At 41.2% G+C, this 27304-nt stretch overlaps 1 protein-coding gene across 5 annotated transcripts in view; it reads right to left on the reverse strand.

Moving 5' to 3' along the window:
* Positions 1–27304, reverse strand: part of si:ch73-63e15.2 (protein strawberry notch homolog 2) — a 59849-nt gene that overhangs the window by 21645 nt on the left and 10900 nt on the right. For 3 of the 5 annotated variants that reach the window (XM_041039687.1, XM_041039686.1, XM_041039685.1), the window contains exons 2-4: positions 24857–25083; positions 23811–23899; positions 15692–15818 (exon numbers count right to left, since the gene is read on the reverse strand). In XM_041039687.1, coding sequence (XP_040895621.1) covers positions 15692–15818; positions 23811–23899; positions 24857–24964 — 324 coding nt within the window. In that variant the 5' untranslated portion in view covers positions 24965–25083. Of the gene's footprint in view, positions 1–8868; positions 9272–15691; positions 15819–16626; positions 16791–23810; positions 23900–24856; positions 25084–27304 lie in introns of those variants that run through there. The other 2 variants (XM_041039688.1, XM_041039689.1) reach the window with 2 other exon arrangements.

Below are 27304 nucleotides of genomic sequence, written 5' to 3' on the forward strand. Positions count from 1 at the left end.
AGCCTCGGCCATGTCTTGGTTGATGCTAACCATGACACAGCCAGCCTCAATACCATGCTAATCGAGCTGTTAAGCAGAGCGTAACTGAGGCAGCAGTGTTTGTACCCCGACAGGCCCATACCCAGGGCTAGTTCATCTACCGTTCCCAAGAATGGGTCCTGCCAAGCACAGATAAGGCTTGAATTCCAACTGCTCTGATGGTAATCTGGCTCCTTCCACAGCACATAGCCACAAAACTGTAAAACTACTAATCCTGCTTCTGCCTCTGTCTGTCTCTCTCTCCCCCTCTTTCTATCTGCTCCTCTACTGAGCAATAAAAAAAAAAGTGAATATATGTGTTTCTCTGTGTGCAAGAGTTTCCTTCAAAATTGCTTTCTGGGAATTAAACAGGCTTGAAATCTTTATTGTAATTTCAGGGAATAGCTAAGAAAAAAAAAATCTGTGTGTGTGTGTTTACATGTACACACCAGAACATGTGAAAGCACCATGTGCACGGTTTTTCCTGTTATTTGTCCACCCTCCTGTTTTTTTTTTTTTTGCCTTGCACTTGTTCCCCTTGAACTTCATTTTCTTCTGTGCTATGAAAGCCAGCATTGTGTCCTCCTCTTAAAACTCGCAGAGTAAAGCTGAAATCACGGACAAATACTGGCATCCATCTGTTCGCGAGTCTGTAACACAGCACAATCCAAACAACCTTGTGCTAAAATGGACTTAATATGAAAACTCAGTACAGAAGATAAAAGCCCACATATCCATGTACTGCCCATCACATTATGTATATACAGGAGCAGTAGAGTGTATTTGAGAGCCTTAATGGTGACAGTTGACTGCCTACAGATGATTACTGGAGGCACACAGCAGTGAAAAAAAAACATGGCTGCAACAAGTTGCTCCAGCTCATAAGATGCTTGCAAGAGCTGCAGAGTTATGGTTGATGGTTGTGGTTGAAGATGGTGGTTATCAACTCTAAGAATCAGAACTGGAAAAATACACTTCTAAACATAAACCACCCACAAACGGTTTGATATATTTACAGTGGGATGAGTCATCTGAAACACATGGCGCACAATCCCCCTCCCCACCCCAAACCCGAATTTAAAAAAAAAAACCCAGAGAATCCACACTCATGAGAGGTAACTACAAAGTACATTCAGGTTAAAATTAGTATTAGCAAACACAAATAGGTAAAAACAAAACAAAACCAAAAAAAAACATTCATCTGTGCTACTCACACAGCTTCAACAGTTGCCTTGATGAACAGCCGTTTCTGATATAATGATTACACTGACACTGGTTATGACAAAGCCGCTGTGATAAGTTCAGGCGCTACCATACAAGGAAGTCTAGCAGCCCTATTTTTCAGTTTGCTTTCTAAACAATTTCCACAGGCCTGTGTACTTCTCTTTGTACGTTTTGCCCTTTCCTATTAAAGGAAAAAACGTTTCTAATCAAAAACCCCATCAATGATAGCTGTGTGTTACTGACAAAGACCACTTTGAGGGAGCTGAAATATGAGTAAGGTTTATCAGAAAGCAACCTTTCTTAAGCACATGTTGTTAAAGGAGTAAGCTCAGGGGATGTGGCTTATGTTTCCTGATAAGCTCTATTATGTAAGAATCACAGCCTCTGATATCTAACTACCGCCAGCTTTTGTTTGTTTGTTTGTTTGTTGTTTTGTTTTTCATTTTTCCTCCCCAATTCGGTGTGGTCAAATCCTCTGTACCGTAGCCCCTGTCACTGCTAACTAACTGTCCTGGGGACTATGTGACCAGCCACATGTCTCCTGTGATACACATGGTGCCGTCAGCTGCTACTTTTCACACGCATTTTCTTTGGCATGTTGGAAACGTTGAGAGCAGCTGACATGTTGACATGTTGTTGCCGGTGCAACGACAGGGACATGATTTCTTACTGACTTCCCACCTGTAAAGACCACCAATTATTGTTAATGCAGTTCAGGACCAAGCCAAAGGTTGACAATTTCTGGAACCAACCTTTGAAAGAAACTACTTTTTTTTTTTTTACCTTTAGTTTATGTAAGTGATACATATTATATGCTAAAATGCTTCCATTGCTATCAAAAAGCAAAAGTGAGGTATAAACTTCTGTGTTTGGTCCTAGGCCACATCCTGTTAAACTCAATAACCTGCCGCAGCGCAAGGCCAGGCTGAGGCCCGAGGCAGGCAGGGCCAGGCCTAGGGCTTTCCCCTCCTACACACTGCCAGCTTGGCTGCTTTTCCAAGGCCAGGAAACAAGTCACCCAGGCCTCCCACTTACTCCACACACCCACATATACACACAAACACACACCTCAAATGACCTCACCAATATGTTTCTATGTCAGCTCTTGCTTATTCTGTCCCAGCCTTTTAAAACTCTGTTCCCCTTGTTTCCCATCCCTCTCTGCCCTTTCAGCCACGCGTTCTGTGTTTATCCTAGTTTTGTTTTCCCACAGAACTCTGCAGCAGGAAGAGTTTCTATTTAACCCAACACTTACTTCTCACTGACGTTAATCTGCATGTTGCTCAACATCTTTTTGGGGAGATAAAATCAAGCCTGTTTACAATCCTCTCTTATTATTCTGAGCCTGTAACAACAGTAGTTGGGGTGGGGTTGTGTGAATCGAATCCCAACTACCAAGGCTCCTGGTTGTAATGTAGGTAGTGTAAAATAATAGTGTAACCTAGCTTAACCTTGTCAATGAGCCAAGAGGACGCACCGAGCGTGACATCTTGAACGTGCTGTTGATGATGCTGCGATTCTGTGCTGTGTGTATGTGGACGGGATGGTGGGGCAGAGGGTTATTAAATCGCCCACCCTACTCCTCCGATCAGCTGACTGAAACAACCCCCACCCCAGGCTCTCCCCTCTAGGGTCAGCTGTTGACCTTGCCCATGCAGTCAACAGAACCTGATTGATGGCCGCTGTGTGTGTGTGTGTGTAAGTCTATGAGCGAGTGTGTTTTTTCATGGTGTGGGTCTGGGGCCAGGAACTGAAAAGCCACCACTGGCGTGTCTCTTTCTGACTGGATTACATTAGGCCAAGCTGTCTGCATGTCCTGCATCTCTGACATATCTGCTGGGCTGCGACTTTAATAGCACAGCTCTGAGCTTTCGTTTTTTCCTTGACCTTCTCACAGACTTGAAGCAGACACTGACTTTTTGGCAAAGCAGCTCGCTGATTAACTCGCTGTTGAGAAAACTCTTTTGTTTTCAGTATCAAATTGATTTGCTGTGGCGCGGAATAGCTGAGGACACCATGTGTTTTATGGACAGTATGAGCTGTCTTTGGTGTGCAGACATAAATTGGCTGATGCTGTCACAGAGCTTTGATCAAGAAGCCCACTTGTCAAAAAGCCATTGTATTTGTGTATGAGAGCATGTGGAAAGTTTTACATCTTGTTTAGGTCCATAAGACAATTTAGTCACAAAACGCCAAGCCAAAAAATACATTCAAACACTTTTAAGAGTCTGTCACAGAAAACTAAAAGTTTTGGGTCTACTGACCACAGAGGGCTCCACTGAGGACCCCTGCCAAGCAAAACTGATGCTAAAAAGCCTCTGGCAATAATATTTAATCACTGTTTTATACTGAAATTTTATATTCAGTTTGTTCCTAAGACACAGGTCGCATGACAGCTGAGCTGAAATTAAATTACCAACTTTTACGCTCAGGGGATGGTGTGACAAACAATGAAAAATGATCAATTTACATTCCATTTAAACTTTTATAGCTGTGGGATCAAAAGTAAATTATCGTGTCGTCCTTGTCTACTCTTCAGACAGCCAAGTCTCGCTGATTCCAACCCAACTATCCTATGTCAATCATAGTGGAATACCCAGTCCAACAACCTCCTGACAGGCAAGCCTTCATGTAGTGCCAAGTCTGAGTAAAACAAGCCAGGGACGGCCTGCTGTATACAGGCCTCCTGGAATTTTCCAGTGTTTTCAGATGTTCTGGGAAATAAAAGGATGCCATGTCAAGTGTCCCAGCAAGCAGCCGAATGACGAAGCTGCTTCAAAGAACTGCTCTGCCAGTTGTGTGCGCAGAAGAGCCTGAAGCTTACACTGAGATGTCTACTTTAAACTAACGAGAGGAGCAAGGCCCTTCGATGCACAAGGCACTGTCAGCAAAAAAAAACATCTACCTGGCAAATTCAGGTTTCTTCTTGGGCATGCACATTTAAATGTGTAAAGCAGCACAAGCTGAGAAAACAGAGGCAGAGAGGAAGCCCCCAAAAAAACCAACAAGGGAAATTTCATCTCCTGTCTCCTGTGTATTTGGGGAGGTGCCAAGAGGAAGTGACCCACACATGGGTACCTTGAGGGTGAGTTGGCACTCACAAAGGTGTGTCTCAATGGTTAAAACCTACATCTTGAAAAAAAAGAAAGAATAGAACAGAAATGCTTCCCAAAAACGATGGCCTGGATTTGGGAAATTTAGAAAACAGAAGAAACACAAAGGACATAAAAAATGTCTCACAGTAACTGTGCATGTGTATCTATCAATCAATCAATCAGTAACTATTTTTCCCCAGGGGGGCAGTTGGTTATGCAGCAATGGATGCATACATCTAGCACACATAAAACACAAGGCACATAAATACAACACTAAAACCGCACAAGAAAATACATAAATACACAGTAAAATAATGTGACAGAAGTTACGACGTGCAAATAAGTTTAGGGTGGAGATGGCAGAGGGTAGGAGTGTTTGCATCTATTGTTTTTAGTTAGTGATAGTCTGAGCAGGGTACCAGATGGCAGAAACTGAAACTGTTGTTGTGAAGGATGGGGACAATCAGACAGGATGGACTCTGTTTTCTTATACAACTTCTTGTTGTAAAGATACTGCAGAGTTTCCTGTGCAGTTCCAGTTATTTTGCAGAAAACATGAACCACCTTACTGAGTACAATTTTTTAAACCAAATGCATGTGGGAGCCTGCATCCACGGCGCTGAGAAAAGTGGATGTGAGGGGAGTGTTGACGCAATATGACGTCTCAGTTAAACAGAAATTTCAACACAGCATACCACGTAACACTTGCAACAGCGGTATCAGGTGTCATTTGTAACAGTCACATGCCAAGCGGCCTAGAGAACCACTGAAAATGTTATTAAATATTGAGTGAAGCAATGCAACTGTGTCAGCTGGTCCTAACTTTACAGTCACTGCACACAGTTAAGAAGACTATATTATCTTTAGAGGACATAAACGGAAACTCATACAGTGAAGCCTAACCTGAAATTCAAAGTGAAATTACAGCTCTCAGTCTTTTACATTAAAGTATCTTCTTTTTACTTGCTCTGTGTGGGAGGACAATACTAGATGACAAGAAATCACACATGAAGATATTCATAGGCTTTCATATTATCTGATATTACTTTGCTCTCTGTTGTTGTGTGTATGACACACACCCATGCACCTGGGGTCAGTGGAAAAACATCATGCTGTGACTCAAGATGATGGGCTTTTTGCCCGTAAATTGATGATTTGCTTGCTTGCCAAGAATCAAGGGGTAAATGGGCGTGGGAACCGACTCTGTTACAACCACGGGCACAGTGACCAGGACAGCAGACACTTCGACCAGAACGACAAGTTGACAACAACCTCACCTAGTGATACAGTGGCTGCGTTAAAAGCAAAAAATATTTACAGCCAGTATTTACTGAATGTGTTTCACACTCTGGGGGAGAATGTGAGTGTTTCAAAATCAGTTCAAACTGTTAGGCAACACAGCGGCCTAAAATAATTTTCATCTCACAAGTCAAGCAGAGCTGTGTGACACCTCACCAAGAGGGCTGTCACACTAAAACACAGATTCTTGTGCTCTACAGAAGTCTTGACTTGATTTAAACAAATTTACTGAGTACTACGTCTGCCTTCTGTTACAGATGACTGTGATGAATTAAATTTGGTAGGTACTTGGCACACTGAGCAAGAGGCAGGGTACACCCTAAACAGATCGCTAGTATAATACGTGGGCAAACACTTATAAACAAACACATCCATACCTAAAGGCAAGTTTCAGAGCCATCTAACCTGTATGTCTGTGGACTGTGGGAAGAAACCGGAGCGCTCCAGACGCCCGCATGCAGACATGAGGAGAATGTGCAAACTCTAAACAGCAAGGCTCCAGCTGGCCAGCGGATTCAAACCCGGGACCTTCTTGTTGCTGGCCACTGAGCCTCTGTGCTACCGCTAATCCAACAGAGGCCCTGCAATTCATCTGGCTCTACAGAACTTCTCATATTTAATTTTAGTTGTCTCTTTTATTTGAGACTGTACCAGTGAAGTGTTAATTCAACACTTAATATAATTTTGGCGGCTGTAGTTTGTAAGGTGTTACCAGTGAGAAAGTGCACACAGCCTTGAATGAAATGCAGTTGGCACTAGAATCTACTGAAACACTATTTAGTGTGGAGTGTTTAACAATGTGTTTTATTTTTCAAATTACAACTAATGTGACTTAATAGTTCTTGTTGAAGAAATTGCCTTTTACTTAAGTTTCAAACTCAAACAGCTATGTTTTACATTTTAAAGAAAAAAAAAGGGACAAGAATAAGACATTAACACAAACAATTAACAAGCAGAATCTTTCTGTTTTGCTAACACTACGAGTGACCAGTGACGTATATGAGCTGAAATCATCTGTTAAGAGTAAAGCCTGATGATCCGTAACACCTGACACTCTCAACATCTTCATCCTATTGCAAATGTTGTCCTGCTTTCTTTGTTGATTTAATGCGCTGCGTATCCTGCATCTTAGTAGCAGGCCAACAATAATTAACTAGAATATCACTCTGTCATGTTGTCTTTTCACCTTGCACCATCCTGGACTTACTCCACGGTTGTAATTGTAACTGGCACTCATGTGATACATTTAACGCAACTCTCTTGAGAAGGTTTACTTATTGCAGACCGGGTTAGGCATGTAAAACATGCAAGGCGACAACTTTTTTCCTCCTTCCATCCCTCGTCTTTGCAGCAAAGGAAACCTGCTCCTCCATTCTCTCCACCACTCATCGTCACCCCCCCCCCCCCACCCCCCATGCTCTCACTCATCCTCACCATCATTGCTTATTCACTTCCCGTAAGCTACACGCCTAGGTCATGCTTGAGGTTTAATGCGATGCCAGGAAACTGACAGCAGGTGCCCACTGAGAGACGACCCTGCTGCACTGCACTGGTCTTCAGGAAAACTTTCACAATTTTTCAAGCTTCTTCTAAGCCCATAATCACATATTTTTTTCTTTACTAAAAAGACAGAAGAAAGTCTTACTCCGACTGCTGAAATCCCAAATAAGCTTCAGATAAATGTTGCATATGAATTTTCTCCTCTATCTCTTACGCTGGAAACACATTAGGAAGGGATCTCTAAAGGGCCAATATGAACAGGAGGCACATCAGAGCAAACAAAAACCTTTTTAAGTGCTAAGATGAGCATCTGACTACTTCTTTCTTCTTCTATCTGTCAAGGGTGCAGAACACATTTTGTGACATAAGATGGTAAGCACACAATGCTAATGATGATTGATGTTTGGATACTAACAACAGATGCTACGGACAGTGACACCCCAGTCAATCGGGAGCTTGTCGGAGAGAAACTAACAGAAGCAAATGGACCCAGACCACAAGATCATTTGTCGCCTGAGCTAATGTCCAGCCATATTTTTTCCACAGGCAGTGAGTGACTTTTACGGCCTAATGATTAATTAAAACCCACAACTTTCCCTTTAACACTCAAATTATAGCCAGGACTACAAATTAACTGCTCATCTTCCGTTTGCTAAGTATCTTTTTATTTTTTAAACTTAATTTAAAAACCCAGTTTAAAGTATAACCACTGACTACATGATTTCTCACATTTTTTGAGCTGACACATATTGACATGGTGGGATGAGCTAATCAGCTTAATCAGCAGTTCTGTGGAAATGTGCTCAGCAAGCCTCGCACCGATAAAGTCATTAGACTGATGACGAGCTACAATTCCACCAACACCGTGTAGTCCAATGAGTGATAAATACATAAATATATATATATATATTTAAAAAAACTATGAAGTTCTGTTCACACTGCAGTACAACAATGGGCATATTTAAGAGCCACCCAGAAAAGAGACATGACTGCTATTTAGCCAAACAAGATATCAGGTTATAGCACTTACTGGAAGACAGCAAGGAGTGAGGCAGACAATCATTTGTCATTGTTCCTGGTCGGGAATAAGAGCCTCAGCGGCACACCGGGTGAGTGACAGACACAATAGCTTCCCAGCACAGAAAATCTAAGTCTGGCAAACAGGCCTACTTTCAATGGTGAGTCCAAATGAACAGCCTGCGTTACCTTCTTTGACCCTCTTCTCTTTGAGTTAGCAGAGGGTGAACAGGCGTCACAACCAGGTGTTAAACTAGGACACTAGATCTTGTAGGGACCCATAAGAAACTAATTTGAGAACTTTTTTAAAAATACACTTTCACACAGTTTAGGTCTGTCACTTCAATAACATCAATTCCAATGCAGGCCAAGCTCCAGAAGGAAAGCACAGAGTAAAGAAGAGTCACCGGCCTGCCCCCATTAGTGCTGTAATTACACGGAAGTATTTTCAAAATTCATTCAAGGAAGTTAAAATTAAAAGCACAACCCTGAGTGGGTAATCAAACACTTGCTAGTCTTATCTAGAAGTTCCTCGGTAAAGACAATAAAAAGTCACAACACACGTTCTGTTCTGTCACAACTCCTCATTTAACATTATTACCAGCCATGACATTACAAATAAAAAATAGTTTTTCGACAAAATAACAACAAGCCTTAGAACAACAGACTTGATTCAGTGCAATATATAGCAAAAAGAAGTAAATAGTACCAGTACCTTGGGAAGTGGTTGTCCCAGCTGTGAATACAATTTAGTCCAGAGCTGCATGAGAGACATGGGTCCAAACGCTGCAGTATGGGGAGGGGGGTGTAAAATACACACACACACACACACACACATGCACTCCTGCTTCACCTTGAATCCCTGCCTGCGACAGCTTCGTCCATGTGTTGGTCAAAGTGAAGTGTTGCTAGTCACCTTACAGCTGGTGCACTTCAACCCAGCAGTGGACTCTCACTAGCCCTATCACAGTCCCTCTCTGGTTCAACACACACATCTGCCTCTTCCACAGGTACGCTCAGAGCAATGAGCTCACACACATAAACTCTGCTGCTCGCACAAACAGACACACAGGCAAGTCTAGAACATGCTTCCTGCTTCAGTAGGACAGTCAGGCATTTGCATAGAGGGCTTAGTCATAGTGATTGAGGACTAGTTCCTCAGAGCTCAAAAAGGTGGTTGGAGAGTGAGTGAGAGAGCAGAGGAGGGGAGGGGAGGGGAGAGGTGGGGAGAGGAGGGAGGGAGGAGGGGAGGAGCTTTCAGGAAATGATGCTTTTGTTGGTAAGTGACTAGAGTTACTGGCAGTCGGGCCCATTTTACTGTACATGGTGTAACTCAACCGCATTTGTAGTGTAAACAGTTTTGCGCTCTGGACCTGGCCGCTCCTCACACCCCGCCGCTTACTGCTATGTTTAATGGGCCTGGTCCACTATTTAATGATTATTATATTTAGAGAATGAATCCCTGCCTGGCTGTCTGTCTTACTTCATACTCTGCTCTTTGTCTTTCCATTTGTCTGCACAGGCTCAATTTCTAAACAGCTGTTCTAGTAATATTATGATCTACATCTTAGAGGTGTAAAAGCTGATAGGAAGAGAGTAAAGAAGTTGTCTGACTAATTAGGGAGGTTAGTCACTTATGTGAATACAAATGCGGATCTCAGCAGACTTTGAGCTGCCAGTTAGCCTGTCAAAACCTTCTCCGGTGAATTCAGCGCTGTTGTGGTAATCAGCACTGAAAGAGCTTCAACAAGCAAATTCACAGTTTTCACATCGTCCTGCAATAGAGGTTAAGCTAAAATCATTACACACAGGCTGAAAATTACAAGGAGACAGCTGAAGTGGTCAGAAATGTATTAACAGCTCAAGTGCAAGCTGCAAAAATGCCTGTTCAAAGGGTCATCCAGACATCAGCCAGTACTTCTATCTGTGCACAATTACACACAAATACCTCATCATAGATGGACATTCCCGCTTACTGGAACTAGGGATGAGATTGTTAAAAAAAAAAAAAAAACATTCTGGGAATCTGATGGCAAATGGATTATTTCAACAGATCCAAGATGGTGATCAAAGACAATTTCGTAACATCAGTTCTTCTGATAGAAAAAGAATGTTAACTGTTCAAGAGCCAGACATAAATGAGGAAGTTTGCTGTATTTGAAAAAAAAAAGAGAAATAATGTGATTTATTTCCCCCAGGGGTGAAAAAGATAGAGGGGTCCATTTGCACACCCGGCTTCCAGGAATAATGATATCAAGCCAGCACGGTGAGGTACTGTAATGTCCATCTCTGCTGGACTGAAGGGGAGTCAGACTGTCAGAGACGGAGTGGCGCCTGTCCGTGGTGTCGTCATGTGAGTGGGAATCCTCTGAATAATGTGTATGTGTGCGTGTGATTGTGGGACATAGAGGGTCACTGGGGAGGGATGAATCATTGATGAGCTTCTTAGGAATACTCAAACACTCAAACACTCACACACACACACACACACACACATTTACTTTATTGCATCACAACCTGAAGAGGGAAGGATCCATCCCTTCACATCATGACCTTACTGACAACATGCAAACACAATTAATGTACAAGCACTCTGACTGAGGCCACGGACGAGCAGAATTAGTTGTTGTTTAGATTTTAGTTATTCTAATTTAATTTCTAATTGTGATTCTAATCTTTATTTCTGCTTTCAATTTAACTTCAGCTGGACCTGCTCGTGTTAGCTTACCCCGCAGTGCAAGGATATATATATATATATACACACACATAGTACCTGCACCATGCTGCAGGAAATGCCTCATCGCGTTACATAAACTGTTGCACGAAATTATTTTTGCACAGTAAAAACTTGACACAATCTGTAACTGGTGATGTAAACAGAAGTGCAGTATGTTTAACGGGGCTTTTAGGAATGATCATGGGTGTTTTTCACCAAACAATCAGTTCTTACAAAATACAGGATAAGCAGAGGTTAAACCATCCACAGCTAAGCTAAAACTAGATTAGATCAGGTGGAGCACACTCCCCTGTGGAAAACAGTGCACCTATTAACAACCCTTCAAATTAACCTTTAGCTTCCTCTTTTAAACTAGGCCATTCAAATGACTGTCTTAGAGTGCCTTCCTAACTGAGATATACCAACTGATTTATATCATGGTTTGCCTGCTGCAAGAAATAAAAAATATTTTGTTCAATTATATCAACTGGACATGTCGAGATGTAGTATGAATATTAAAAAAAAAAAAAAAAGCTTTCTTTGTAATTCAGTGTGATACCACTGAGTATATTCGGAGGCCATGAGATTCGAACTATGCTCGTCTGCACAAAATAAAGGTGTAATGATGGGTCAGCTACAGGGTCTGTGGAGTTGCAGAGGTTCAAAAGTAAATGTAAATCTAACGCAGTTTGAGACTAAATGGGGTCTTTCTGTGCAGAGATGCATGTTTCTCTTGCCCACATGGGGTTAGGGTTAAATACATGTGCAGTGTGTTAAGGGATTATGGTAATGCCATTGCTGTCCATCCAAGAAAATAACCTTTAATATCCAGCTGGTCTGTGGGTGCTGACCAGCAGCTAACCATTGCTTCTTACAGTTAGGATGGGGTAAGACACTGAAAGGAGACAGAAAAGAGCTGCAAAAGCAGAATTGATGCAAATGAACTCTTCCTAGAAGTGAAGTGTGGACAGAAAGCACATGTATGTAATAGTGAGAGGAACTGCACAGGGAAAGAGAGAGTATGTAGCAAGAGACAAAGACTTAATATGCACAAACGTGACTTTGCGTGTGTGCATGCGTACGTTCGTATAGTGTGTGTACACAGATATAGTAGGTAGCGTTAATGTGTGTTCTTGCAGTGCTGTTCACTCTGAGGTTAGCCAGAGTGGTTAGTGAATGAGTTTTGTTTTTCTTTTGGCTTCCAGTAAGTCTTGTTTTCATTCTGACGCTCAACATAAAGCTTTGCATACAAATGGTCCAACTTAAGCCTGGGCAGGTGTGCACGAGTGACTGTAGCAAAGTGTGCAACACGCCTTCAAACCACAGTGTGCGACTTTAAACATTCAACTACTTTTAAAGCACAGTGCTGATGTTTTTTCATGGTACTGGCAGCATTTTGTCCAGGTTACAGCTCTTTTTTTAACAATGACCTCTGGTGCATGGTTCAGCAAGATAACCCAGCACAAATTTTTGTACAGTTTTGTTTTGTCAGAGTTTCCATTGTTCACTGTCATTTTACTGTGTCCAAGCTGAGTGTTTTGATAGTGCTTTATTTTACGGGGTCCTTAGTTTCCCAGCAACTCCCAAGAAAGGATTTAATGTGTAACTGTTATTTCTGGGGAAGTTTCCTGGAAAGGACCGTGCAATTTGGCTCTCACATATCAGATGATCAATTATTGTAAGCTGTAAGTAACTTCATAAACCCACTGTCTAGATCTATTTGGTCTCTGAAATATAAATATCTACAAAATAAAAATAAAATAAAAAACAAACTATCTAGATAAATAAATGGCACTTCAGTTAGTGAAAATGAATGAGTTACTAACTACGACTTGCAAATTAATTTACTACATTATGATAGACTTGATACCTCATAAGGGGAAAAAATAAGTTTTGGTGGAAATTGTAAAACAGACATTTTCTCGTGTCACTGAAGTTCTATTGTCCACATCATATAAATGTCATTAAAAATGTGTGACATCAGTTTCATCCACATCATTGCACAGTAGGCACATATTCTATTTCAGTCGTTAGTACGTGATATATTGTGACTGACTGATAATCTGAGGGATACTGAGTCTCAAAGGGAAGTCTATTAAATCTAATACAAACAAACATTTGGCTCTCGTTTTCAAATCCACATGCTAGACTTCCTGTCCACATGTTGCAACAGTGTGCGTCCTTACAATGCAAGGATAGCTCTAACTTAAACAGGGAACTGGCTGAGGTAAACATGGCAGTTGTTTCTCCAAAAAAAAAAATCAAAAAATAAATAAATAATTCTACCCAGTCCCAGTCTGTATTGCCATGGTTCAAAAGCATAAAGAAAACAAGAAATGCTGTTTTCTGATTGTGAACATATTGAGGGGTTAAAAAAACAGGCTGGCCATGTGATGGTGATGGAGGGAGGCAAAAAATGGAGGATGAAAAAGGGGGTTGAGTGTGAGGTGGTGGATTAGTCATGATGACCCCGTGACTTGCATTTTCTCTGCATGCCTCACATGGCAGGGAGTGTCCAAAACCAGAAAGAACAGCTGAGAAAGCACAACACAAGCACAAAACGTCTCTCTCTCACTCACACACACACACACACCATAACATTCCACGTCTCCACTGCCAGGAAACCAAACTTGCTGCCCATGAATGCACCAATCATGAAGGAAGGAGCTAATTAAAACTAAACCACACATAAATGACAACTGCCACGTCATACTTTTCTAAATATGTGCACAGATGAAGACAGCCTGTAAGGAAGACATCCATAGCCAGATGGGCTGACACAAGCTTATGGAAAACTAGGGAAACCCCACATGAATAAAAAAAAAAATCCATGCCAGTGCTACTACACATGATAACATCACTTTCTTGTTTGTGAAAGCTATTCATGTGTAGCTTTTGTTCTTGAAATGCCCCCCCCCCCTTCAGCTTAAAATACATAACACAAAGCATTTTCATATAACTTGAAGTACTCTTGTTTTTTCCACAGAACTATAACACCCATCCACGCACCTGGACACAAACATGAAGTGAAACACTTCTGTGTACGTTTTGGCTTACTTCCCTACAAAATGCTGGTGACTGTTAACTACACCACATGTTCACAGACATGTATGAAAATTTAAGTGTGCAGAAAGATCTGCATATACAAATGAGTCTAAAACAGACACCAAAAGCTTGAAAAGCTTGAAAAACACCCGGGAATGCCCTATGGTTTTTCACTGAAGTGGCCGTTGATGTGAAAATTAGTTAAGTCCTGTGCACCTTGCTCAAAATCAGACTGAATAAACTGTAAAACATAGGCCTGAACTTCCATCAAACCCTTAAAAAACTTTACTGCACACAGCTGCTGAAGAACTTGAATATGAAATTGACTAATTTATACAACGATCAGGCATAGAAAGGTGTCAGAATACATAGTGCATCGCAGTTTGTTGTGTTTGGGGCTTCATAGCCACAGACTAGTCAGGGTGCCCGTGCTGACCCCTGTGCACCGCTGAAATCGCCAGTAATAGGCACGTGAGCATCAGAGCTGGACCACAGAGCAATGGAAGAAGTACAAAAACTACCTAGCTGTACAGATAGCTGTGGTTTCAGCTTTATCTGCTTTGAGATAGCTGTCTCAGAGATACTGATCTAATGGAATTTCATTGTGGTCCTCAAAGCACTGAAAAACTACAGAGGAAGGTGTATTTCCAGAAACAATGTCTGCGTAACTTTGGATAGTCCACAGACTTCACTGTCAACACTTTTCTATTAGTACTACTATTAGAGCTGTTTACTTTAAACTCACCCCTGCTCACCCCTACAAGAAATAAACTTTACACAACAACTTGAATTTGTGGGGACATAAAATCCAGGTCAACCGCAGTTTAAAGTGATATAATAAGAAAGGTTTGTTCAGTGAAAAGCCGTAAAAATGCATAATCAAGGTAAGAAATGCCCTCTCTCTTGCCATTGCTGTCACATCTCACCCAATTCCATATTATTTAGTGCCTTTTCTACTGTCACACAGGCTAATCATGAGGGGGATAGTGCCAGCTCGCATGGTAACCCATGACTGCCCTTCTTTAAAACTCATCATCATAGCATATTGTGTTTTAATACGTCCCATAATGGCACTCATCAGCTCAGCCCAAATAGGCTTCAGATTTGAAACTCACTGGTCTGTGTCATTAAAATTGGCTCCTATTCATACAATGCTAACTATACGGAAATGGCTGGATGGACACAAAGGTGCACAGAAATAGAAAATGCAAATGACAGACAGTAACCATCTGGAGTGGTGGGGTAAATATGTGAGTGAGCAGAAGGCTGGACCTTTATTTCGCTGTCCATGTCTGAGCCTTTCCCATCCTGATGAATTATTAGCTGTATCCCCAGAAACCAAACTATTCATAAAAAGCCTTGAAACGATTCCCAACAACATTCATCAAAATGTTCCAAAAACATATCTCACTTCGTGGACTCATTCCAAGCACGACCGAAAATTACACCGACTTCTGAAGAAGCAAAGAAGAATGTTAAATTACAGTGTCTTATTAATGACATGCCTTGACAGGAACGGGGCAGGTACTGCTGAAGTCGTCTAGACAACACTAGGCTTTAATCAGGCTGCTCTATGGTAAATTAAGCTGAGCCGAATACACACAGAAGAGAAGATGAAAGAAGTGGGTGGGAGGCAATGGTAAAATGTGTTTGAGTAGGTATGAGTGTTTTCATTCTTGTAGGCATTACAGTTTGTGTGTGTGTGTTACTTTAACACAAACTGAAATATGCCAAACAGTACGCCAGACATATAAAATATAAACAGATGTAAACTAACCTGGGTGAAATCTCCATTTCTAGGGAGGTTGAGGCTGGAAAAGTCCACGTCAGCAGGGAATCCCGTGTACATGTCCATGTGCACATCCGGAGTGGTGGTGTTAGTGCTGCTGTTCAAGTGGTATTGCCTGAAAGGGGAAAAGAAGAGGTTTAGTGTGTTTGAGTGCTACTTATCCAAGGAAAACTGACACATGCTGTTTTCTTCATCCTCATACAAATTTACACTTTGCCACTTCCGAGTACAAACACAGCCTTCTACTGCTGTGCAATAAGCAGCTCCACTAGAGAAATGAAAGTGGCACTGAAAAGCATCTCAGAGGTCAAATGCCACACTCAGTGTTTCCCCTGCCATTATATTAGGGGGGGCAGAGAGCGTGTGTCGGAAAATATGCCGCATCAACTACCTGAAAAGCAGACGAAAATATCACTCTCCTGCGAGCAACAGCCAGAGCAGCTTTCCTGTTGTCATTAAAAGAAACATAGGAACACCGTGATTCCTTTAAGTGTAAACCTAGGGGAAGCACTGCACATTCAGTACAGTACTACATGAGGATCTGGTGTTGTTATGCCAAAAAAATCATGCAAACTTTACAAGACGTAACACTTTCAATTTTGTTTTCTGGCGACGCTGCCAATAGTCGAGTTACGGACTGGGGGGGTGCCAGTCAGGGTATACACTATTCACAGCTCTACATATCGTTCTAAATCAAAGTGCCTAAGAATGAATAACTGTGGGGACAAAACCGCGTTAAGGTGTTCAAAACTAACAGAGTAGCAACTGTCAAATGTAAAACAGAAACACATATACATACATATACATACATACAGGCCCAACGTGGAAGAAAAAAGGCAGAGAACAGAGAGAGAGAGAGACAGGGAGGGAGAAAGAGATGTCAACAAAAAGTCTAGGGACAGAGACTATAGAACAGTTCCAACCTGCTATGAAGATCCAACGTCCACCTCTTGTTAATACCAACCATTCTCCTTCAGCCTAGTGTTAATACTAGAGACAGATCGACAGACCTCATTTCCCCAACATGAGATATTTTCAGTTTCTTGCTGAGTAAAATTCATCATAAGGTAACAACCCACTGTGTTGACAGTGTTGGATTCACTCTCAAAATGAAAGCAAAACTAAACCTTTGTCGAGGTGGAGCTGTAACCGTACCGTCCCCATGCTCCTCTCACCCAATCACGTGCCAGAGCTCAGGCTCAGAAGGAATGAGCTTGGCTAAGCTGTTCGCAGGATTTGGCTCTGTGTCCTCAACCATGGGCCAGAGATCAGTGAGACTGATTGATTTAAGTTCAAGACACACCAAGAGGATGAAAGGGCAGCCCTGAGCCAGTGTGTAGATGCCAGGCTACCAAAACATGGTTCCTGTGCTTTTTATTTCAACAACAAAACAACAGCATGCAGCAAAATTCAATATTTAACAATTTCCATATCCAAATGCTGTATTTTTGGTGGCTACTGCTTTTAAAGAATTCCTAAGTTATCTCAGATAACCACAAATATCACTGGGCTGCAACACCAACAGAATTTCTTGTTGATCTGGGCCTTTCCTTTAACACTGACCAATGATGCACAAATTATTTATTATTTAAAACAAAAAAACTTTTGCTGGCAACAACCTTCTGTGTTCTGCAAGCACGCAAAAAAAATTCAAACATAGACCTACACGCTGGAACAAGCCAGGTTAACTATCATAACCACGAGTGAGGAATGTAAACTTGAAAAGGGCCATGAGATCATCCTGGTAAAGAATCATCTTAGTTCTCAGTAAACTCATAGCACAGTGGATGGTAACAATAATCCACACTGGAAATCCCCTTCCTGGCCCTTTAGTCAACAGTGATATGACAGTGATATTATTACAGCGGGAGTCTTGGCAGACCGGCATTAGTAGCTTTCCAACAGCACAAAGCTGGTTAGAGGCTCTTGGCCAAAGGAGCTGATTGACATACTGCTTGTGTATATGCAGCCTTCCCATACTACGCAATCTGCAGTTGTGTACAGATCATCACAGTCTTTTATTCGAGGCTAGAAACATACTGGCCAGACTGGTTCCAATGTAGCCATAATTAGGGGCTTAAAGTGTCAGAACTACTTCACATTTCAGACATTACAGCACTCTTCAGTCACACTAACACCTATACTGCAGCAGGACATGGAATAACTTGGAAAACAAAGTCCAAATTGAAAATAACAAAATAATTCTTTGTGTATGTGTGTAAGTGTATTTGTGGAGATGTTAGTGCTTTAGCCAGTTAGGAAAAAGTGAAAAATCACCACCCTTATGCAACACACTGTATGTTTTACTGCATTTCAGAAAGGAGCATTTATATAATAGAGATATATGGACTAATCCCTATATTGCCCTTGTGTTCTAGTAAGCAGCAGGACTGTGCCAAATTCTGTAAGTGTTGAAAGACAAAGGTTTGTTAAAATTCACTGTGAGAAAATGAAACCCATTCACAATGATTGTGAACAGTAAAATGGCACTTCTGTGGAAAGACAGATATGTTTGTCAAAGTTTACTCAACAACCTGAGACGATACTGTCAACAGTGACGCAACACAATAACCAGCTACTAAGATTCCTTGGAAGAACTCTTCCTTACCGCGAGCTCAACCATGACATTTAACTCACGCTATTGGCGGAGCGCAATCAGTGAACTTCGAGTCACAGCACGGGGAAACACTCCACGACTATCAACAGTGAATAACACAGAGGTGGCAGGCACCGCGTCAAACTAAACTTTCGAAGAAGGGATATACCTCCACTTCAGTCACCTCACTGTTTTATTGCATCAAAACAGAAAACCTCTTTGAGATGTGTTCCATAGCGTGGTCCTATTTCATAGCAACGTTGACCGGAAGCTCTGCACACAATCTGAGCTTTCAAGAGGGACAAGTCAAGACCATGTCACAGACAATCAGAAATATCCAAGACATAAAAATAGAAGCAGATCAGCGGTCTGTTTCTTATTTCTCTGCTGTAAACAAACACACAGACTTGGCTGTGTGGGACAGACCTAACCACATACTACCACAAGATGTTACTGCTGTTTGCTGAAAAGACACAAAACAGTAAGCCTTATTTTAATTTTAACACTTGAAATTGTTTATAAAAAAAAAGAGCAAAATAGGGAAATCCAGAGTATTGTAGGTAGTCCTATAGCATAATGATCAAGGCTGAGATTTTTTACTGCATTAAATTGTAATGTACATGTACAGTGCAATCTGTAAATATTATATAGTGATGTATTTTTCATTGTTCTGGCTCTATAATCAAGCACTCATCCCCTTTAAACAAGAGCTTTAGCTGCCAAAGGAGGAAACGTGTTGTCTGGGACATGCAGAGTTGCAAATATGAATACAGCAGCTCAAATATACTGCCAACAAGATGTTTCATGCTTCATGATTCCGAACATGCTGAGGATCCCACGGGCTCCCCGTTTTCCATGTGTGGTACTGCGCAGCTGTAGTTGGTATCACTATCTGCTGCTTTCCATCACATCTGCAGTTAAATGCCACAACAGTGCCAGAAACAAAAGTAAAATGAAAAAGGATTTTACACGTCACGGGCAATTTGTTTTGAAATTAGATGTGTTGAGTTAGACGTGACTACATGCTAGAATACCTACTGATAATCTGGAAAGGAGCAACAGTCTGCTCAAGTCTCATCTTACAGCAGTTACACCCCGGGATAGCTTTAGGCATAGGCTGCCCGGGTAGTCGCCTGGGGTTCCACCAGCTGGAGGGGCGCCAAAGAGGAGGAAGAAATATCTTTTGATTGCTCCTGATGTACAATGCAACCTCTCGCATAACCTGCCGCTTTTCCTCTTTTCACTCACTTCTATGTAAGAATCACATATGAGTGACCAGGTTGTTTATGTTCCATGAAACCATTATATAATAGGGTCTACAGGATAAATAATAACCAAGACAGGGATATAAAACTGTACGTATGCAGGTGTTACCTCAATTTAGGTCACATAGTCAGTGACTGAGTAGGTTTAACAAAAGAAAGCCTGTAATGATGGCTAATCTGAAAGTCACAAAGGTCACTGATGACGAGAGGCAGGCAAATCCAGACGTTTTAATTTGAGTAGGCGATCAGCTATAAATCCAGATGCTTGTTCCTGGGATGACGGCCATAAAAAAATATGCCCACTATGCACCATTAAAACACTGAAGTTGCGGCTTTGAGAACAAGTGACCAGCTGAGTCACAGAATATAAGAAAAAAGAGGTAAGTTTCAGTTTCAGTTCTACAATAGTGTGCAAAGCAAGCAAGTGGCTGTTGTGCATCTGTTTCATTGTTGTTCACTGGCACTTCTACAGTGCTGCTGTTAATCTGGCATTTCGTTAAAGCAGAGGCTGATGAGTTTCTGTCTGACTCCTGTCCAGACTTTCGGGCTACAGGATATTCAGCTCCTTCCTCTTAGTGTGGGCCTTAACTGTGCACTAAAAGTTGTATAATTAAGAAAAAAAAATCAAATTAAAATAAATATTGCAATATAAAATGTGATCAGAGCAGCTGTACGTGAAAGTCTCATTAACAACTGCTTCTCTGTACAAAAATGACAGACATTGCAATGTAGAGGGACCAAAGACACAGGTGAACAGTTACCTGATATGAATAATGAGGTTATGTTCTATCATATCCTGAACAGGATATGATAGTTAAAATCAGGATGATACATAACAGGCACCACAGTGCATGTGAAGATTGTCTGCTAATTGACAGATGATGTTGATGGCATGACGAAGAACAGAAGCTGAATAAAATTAAATTTGAAATAATAAAGTACTGTAAATTTATTAGGATTGTCAGAAAATATTCTAATGAAAAAAAAAAATAAATCAGACCAGTCAGGGGTGCACGCTCAAAATCTGTTATACTTCAATATACAGCCATCCCACAATCATTCTGTTTATGCCAGATCCATAAATATTTTTTATTTAAATAATCACAACCACCAAGTTTGACCTTTGGCTTGTGTGGTCCACAAAAGCAAACCAGTGGATCTGCTGTGCGTAACTGTGCCATGACAGCACACATTATCAGAGGACTTGAAAGAGAGTAGATGTTACAGGATGACAGATGGTGGTCAGAATCACTCAATCTTTGTTCTGTCTTGCTGGCATTAATGTCACAGTGGGAATAAAACTGTAGCCTATTTTTCTTTTTTAAATCAGCTGATTGAAGAACGTTCAAAGAAAGTGAAAAGGTGAGCAACACCTGAATAAAGAGGTTTGTTGAGGGGTTTATATGTGTGCCTTCACCAAATAAAGCAACAAAATATTACACAGGTGCAAGCACAGGTTGCACAGGTTGACCTGCTCGGAGCAGGCGGGCAGGGGGACGCAGTTATCCTTGGCACCAAGATTGCAGCGCGCTGCTTGATTGGCAACGGCGCAATCTCTGCTGTGTCTCTCCTCCCAGCGGGGTGCACGGCAAGCCACCGGGATACCTAATGGGCGCAGGTGAGGAAATAATCTCAGTGCACCCCAGGAAAATGCCAGTTTGCTCCACTCTTTGCCATGTGCCAACACCAAAATGTAAAGCCCTTCTGCCAGATACATAATTTTGGATTTAACTGTAATCTGTTTTAGGTTATTTTAGCCATTCCCTGTTGAAGAGGTTTACACAATCATATGGAAACTAGACAACAGATCCTCTCAAGCTTTTTCTAGGCTGTACCCCAAATTTTAAGCCCAGGATGTCTTTGTTTAAAACATATAGAAATGGACATATATCCACCTTGGAAGTCTCCCACAGCTTCATGTGTATATCAAGTGACCCCATGAGAGGTCCCAGCTCCAGCTCCAAACTGCCTTGTATCATGCAATTTAAAACAACATCACAAACGATACCCGCAGGGATGAATCAACAGCTCTTTGACACAATCTCAACAAAGACTGAGTTTTTATAATAAATACTACCTCTCAGAATAAATGTAAAGGTGTGAAAGAAGACTAAATATCAGGATGAATATTAGAAGTAATAGTAGTGGAGATGCAAAAACTGGAGCTTTTAGACTTCTGTCCTGATTACTCGGTCAAATTCAGAGGAGATGAAAAACTGCAAAAAAATTTTTTTTAACAAATTTACAATTTCTGAAGTAAGACCTTTTCTAACCACAATCTTAACAACATAATTTTTAAGACGTTGATGATATTCAATCACACTAGTCATGTTCTAAACCACAAACACACCATGATTTTGATCATGATACTTAAACATTGTAAGATGAAGTGTGAGATAAGGGTCTTGTAAAACCAGTTTGATGTCAGAAAATTCCACTTTGAGTGAACCTGAAAGCCACAGACTGCGCTCTCACGTCATCTGATGCTTGAACTTGAACTAAACACACAGCAATAACAATACAAAACACCACTGTTTGAAGAAGCACTTCCTGAGTTATGTTAAGTGTGACAAATTTGGGGATGACTAAATTCGAGTCATTTTCGAAGTTTTGCCTCTAAAACATGAAAGTTTCCTGAAAACAAAATAAAAGCCCTTAACTAGAGAATCACAAAAGAGGTACTGTATGTATATATCAAACCCACGCAACTCTCAAATTCAATCCACATATCTCGGCAGGGCGTGCCGATGTAAGAAAAGAAACCTGTATCATAACTGTGATACATGGTTCGCAGATTTGTATCATCACAGCATCAGAATTATCCTACTAAAAGATGACATTATGTAATTACTGCACAGCCCTACAGGAGAAAAACAAATGACCCATTCATAATACACGACTATTACAGTTCGTACCTCATCTTCACCATACACAGATGCTGCTACACACCAGGATTAAAAGACAGTAGTTTTAATCTTTCTATTGTACTTGTGATACTGTACCTCTTGATTTCTCTCTTTGGCAAGTCTTAGTCTCATCCCTAATAGAGGCCCCTGTCCACTAAGGCCAAGCTAAGGGCACTTGCTGTGTTTTTCAGCTACACTGATTGTGTATTAGGTTGTGAGCTCTGTCAAAGCACATCAAGTGTACAGCACTACTGTGTGTCCAACGGATGAAGTGTAGACGCTGACAAGGACTGCAGCTGCTTCTGTGCGGTTGACAAGCTGCTTGCTCGACAAGGCCGATGCAGACAAGGTGTTGCACATCCTTTGACACAGACTCACCCACGCCCACACCCACACACCCACACACACACACACACCCACACACACACGTTACATGGAAGACGAACACCTCTCAATGAGCAGTGAGGTCATAAAAAAAGAGCAGAGTTGCAAGATGTTGAGATTAACCTCCCTAGTAAAGCCAGACCACCCACCACAGGAAATGAAAGAGGTCAGATAAAGCAGACTATCCCCAATTACGTGAGCTTGTGATTTAATGTGAATGTGAAGTGACGTACTGGCCTGATTGTATTCACTCCAGGTGTCAGCATTGTAATAATGGGATCATATTAAATGTAAAAAAAAAATGTCAGCATTAGGTTTCAAAAAGAAGTATCTGAAAAAAACGTTAGGCACCACTGAGGCAGTTTTTAACCCAAACAGTATTTATCTTCAGAAACGTAATATACTCTCTGCTCTAAGATACACAATTGTAAATTTATGGTATATATTCTGTGTAATAGTAACACAGTATGTGTTCTTTTTGATGATTTGAATGCATTTTACTTTTGCGACTGTGCCCTATTAAGAAGATCTGCCAACAAAGAGGAAGTGTATTTGTTTGTCATGTGGATGTGGCAGTCTCCTTGACAATAATGCATCAGTCAAATGTACATACCATTAGCAGATCTTTCGTAAGACACCCACAACACAAACACCGCACTCAAAATAACTCCATTTGGGACATATTGTTAGCTCATGCGTGAAACTCGTGTGGGTAGTCATCTCCCAGTTCCAACGGTTTATAGCCCTCAAAGTACACCGCCTGCTGTGAGAACTGAACGTGGTATTTGTTATGGAACACTTTCTGTAAGTGTCTCAGCTGCCATGTATGTATTAGTTCACAGTGCATAAAATTACTTCGAATATTCTGCGTCTGTGATGTTTTCAGCCGATATTTATCATTCTTAGATAATGGTAATACAAGGTGTTGTAATGTGTACGGGTTTGTATGCACTTACTGGTTTCCAGATTGCATAGGGCAGTGTATGCTGTATCCAGCCTGCTGAGAAAAGGATCCCCAGGGTCCAGAGGACGCGTATATTGAACTCTAAAACACACAAAATGAAAATCTGTCACACAAAAGAATAGAAATATTACACTGAACATCATGAACAACACAGGCACTATGTGTTAATTATGTATGTGATGTATCTTCTACCAAAATTAACAGCAAAAATGACCTTGTATCAAACTACATTTGTTATGTTCAAATGAGAATACTATCTCCAGTGCATTGTTCCCTTCAGTATAGTATACAGTATATTCTAGTTGCTTGTGGTTATTCTGTATATTCTATATTTTATAATTTTCTAGCTTATTCGTCACTTACTTTATATTTTTCTTGTGCAATGTCGTGTTATTTTTGTTATGCTGCTGTGACAACTTAATTTCCCTCCGGGATCAATAAAGTCTCATCTATCTAATTCAGCCAAATTACAAAACACTTATCCCCTGAGGCATCTAGAGAGGGAGACAGTTTCAGTTTCAAGTGCCTTTGTCTAAGCTTGAGAAATTCTCCAAAATTTCTGTCACTTGCCCATTACTTTCAGGTCAGTGTTATTTTGTTTGTGGTGCTCAAAGACTTTCGGGACCATTTCTTTGGGAAAAAAAAAAAAAGAAATAGAAAAAGTACGTCAAATTAAACCTCAATCCAAAAATAAGTTTTTAATACTGTGAGCACCAAAGCAAAATTCCATTTACCTTCATCGATGGATAAAAAACTTTGGCACATAAAACTACATGTCTGCATGTCTAGATACCACTACGGATAAGTCAGAAAATGTGTGTGACACGACCTCTTTATGTCTGGTGTCTTCCACATGAGAAATGGACTAAACTAAACTACTCCAATCTACTTTAAGGAATTTATTTTACCTCTATGAAAATGAGCTCATATTAATAGGAGTTGCATCTGTATACATAGTAGACTTGGATTTGACTCCACAAGAAAGCAAACAACCCATGTAAGTTTAGTGAATGGGTGTAAATGAATGCAATCATATACCTCCATGTTTGAGTGGGGCACAGAGAACAAGCTGCTGTCCAGCTGAGGGCCCTCTGGATGCAGGTAGTTCTCCCCGTCCATGGCCAGCGCTGAGGGGAGGGTGGGCATCAGACCACAGCTTGACACATGACCACCAGCTGACTTAGGCTACACACCCTCTGAACGCCACCCACGTGCTGGCTGTGTCCTAGGTAGTACTTCTAACAAGGGTAAATGCTCTCCATGACCTGAGGAAGACAGTGGAGATGGAAGGGGCGGAGAGGAAAGATAATAAGGAACTAACATGGTCAACATAATGATAGTGTTTAAAAGCATTATGGAAAAGTAAAATCAATGTCAGTAAATCAATGGCTTATTTAACTGAAAAGCAGTAATCCTAATTCTAACATAAACTACTTTTACCTTGCCTTTTACCATGCAGCAAAATAGACGAATAACTGGTCTTCTACTTCAAGACTTCTAGTTCCCCCCTCACCACACAAACTGAATTCAGATCTTATTCATAATGCAGAGTGTGAGCTTATGTTCTCATTGATTGACAGCCCTCATTAGCTGGTTGTCATCTGACATCACAGAAGGTTCCACGTCCATCGGAGAACCAATTAAATTCACTGCAGGAGGTCCACAACAGTGTGAACCATAGGGAATGCAGATATGTTGAAAACCTACACAAAATGTTGACAAGCTGCACTATACATTTTCACTTCCGTAGTGAAAACGCAACTCAGGCAGTTCCCATAGTATGCATTCATGAGGCCCTTTCTGTCACAAACAGCTGTGTGTGTATGTGCATGCATGTGTGTATGTTTTACAACTCAAGCAGCACATTTCCGATATAATGACATGTTTGACCGGCTAAACCAGACTGTCTGGACACAGGCAGAAGTCTCCCTGCAATGCTAACAAGCTCCCCACTCCAGTCTCTTTCTTATATGTACACACACACACACAAATAAAATAAATTAAAATGAAAAAAGTATAAAAGCAGGGGTGTATTTGCAAGTTGCACTAGTATTTGCAAATATCATGATTTTTATAGTGGGGTTTACCTTTACATCAGATTTTCTCATTTAATCTGAGTAAATTAGACATGCTGTCCTATAATTGGGAAACTGACCACAATGACCTACTTTGTTCTGATATGGCTTCACACAGAGACCAAATAACCCTGAGTCAAAAGCTGGCAGCCTCTGCTTCGGCTGCCTACTGCTAAGATGTGATGAAAATACAAACTGGAATAATATGCATGAAGTCAGCTTTAGCTCTCTATCTCAGTGTGTGCGCTCAGAGTAGATCTGCAAAATATCCCAAAAATATTTAAAGACTATAACTGAATTCTATATAACTATAACTTCCAGACTGAAAGCTTCACAAATATCCCACAAATCTCACCAGTCTGACAGCTGAATCAATCCAATCTTTCAGCACTCCACAATGCACGTCTGTGTAACGTCAGTAACACTCCCTTGCCCCAAACTAATCAAACTGTTACCTTCCTTCCCCTCTCCCTTCCTTCATTCCTTCCTCCAGTTTGCCCCCAATATGGAACATAGGCCAGACGTGTTCACTGGGGACAAAGCTGAGGTAATAAATCCTAATAGAGTTCATGAGGGTCTAAATAAGAGGGCCTTTGTGTGTCTGAGAGTGTGTGTGTGTGTGTGTGTGGGGGAGAGCGAGTGGAACCTGGCCCAACATATTCACTACTCACATAGCCAATAAAGGGAGGTCATTTCACACTAGGGATGCCAGCGTGATACTGTCCGGATAAGGGTGAAGCAACTGTGGGGAAGCCCAACGCAAAGAACCAAATGGCAAACGTCCTAAGCAGGAGGTCTTAGGCAAAAGGATATTAGATATTTATATTTTCTGAATATGAATGGCCAGCTTCCAGCCTCCGAGCTCCAGAGGGAAGCAAGGCAGCTCGTGGTAGGCAGGGAGAGCTTTGTGAGGCCCCTTTGGTGTTATAGAATGGTACCGAATGTGACGCCATAAGGACGCTGGCTTAGGCTGGCTTAGATGCATCAGCGGGTCTTAAATGTCTTGCCAGTTCAATTTAGGTCAAAGGTCAAAGAGGCAAAACAAATTTGTGGTGGTCTTGAAGTATTCTTTTACCCCTTTCAGCCCGAGATGCAGGCAACAGGTGACCCAGATTAAATGCATATTTGTAGCAAATAATGAATGGCTACACATTCAGAGTTCAACCTGGTCTGATAATCCTACATTAGCCCAAGTTTACCAGGGTCAAACACTGCTCATCTTAAACTTTTGTTAATCTTGGAATGGATTATTTAACTGCTATAAAATAAAGCCTAGAGAGAAAGAAGAAAGGGAAAGAAAGTGGGTGAGCAAGACAGAGAAACTAAACTGAAACTTTATTTTGTTACTTTGAGAGAATTGTGTAATTCTACTGAATTCTGTGGTTTCAATGATGTTTATGAAACTCCAGTT

This window comes from Toxotes jaculatrix, chromosome 6, assembly GCF_017976425.1.
Source record: "Toxotes jaculatrix isolate fToxJac2 chromosome 6, fToxJac2.pri, whole genome shotgun sequence".
In the NCBI taxonomy this organism is placed as follows: domain Eukaryota; kingdom Metazoa; phylum Chordata; class Actinopteri; family Toxotidae; genus Toxotes; species Toxotes jaculatrix.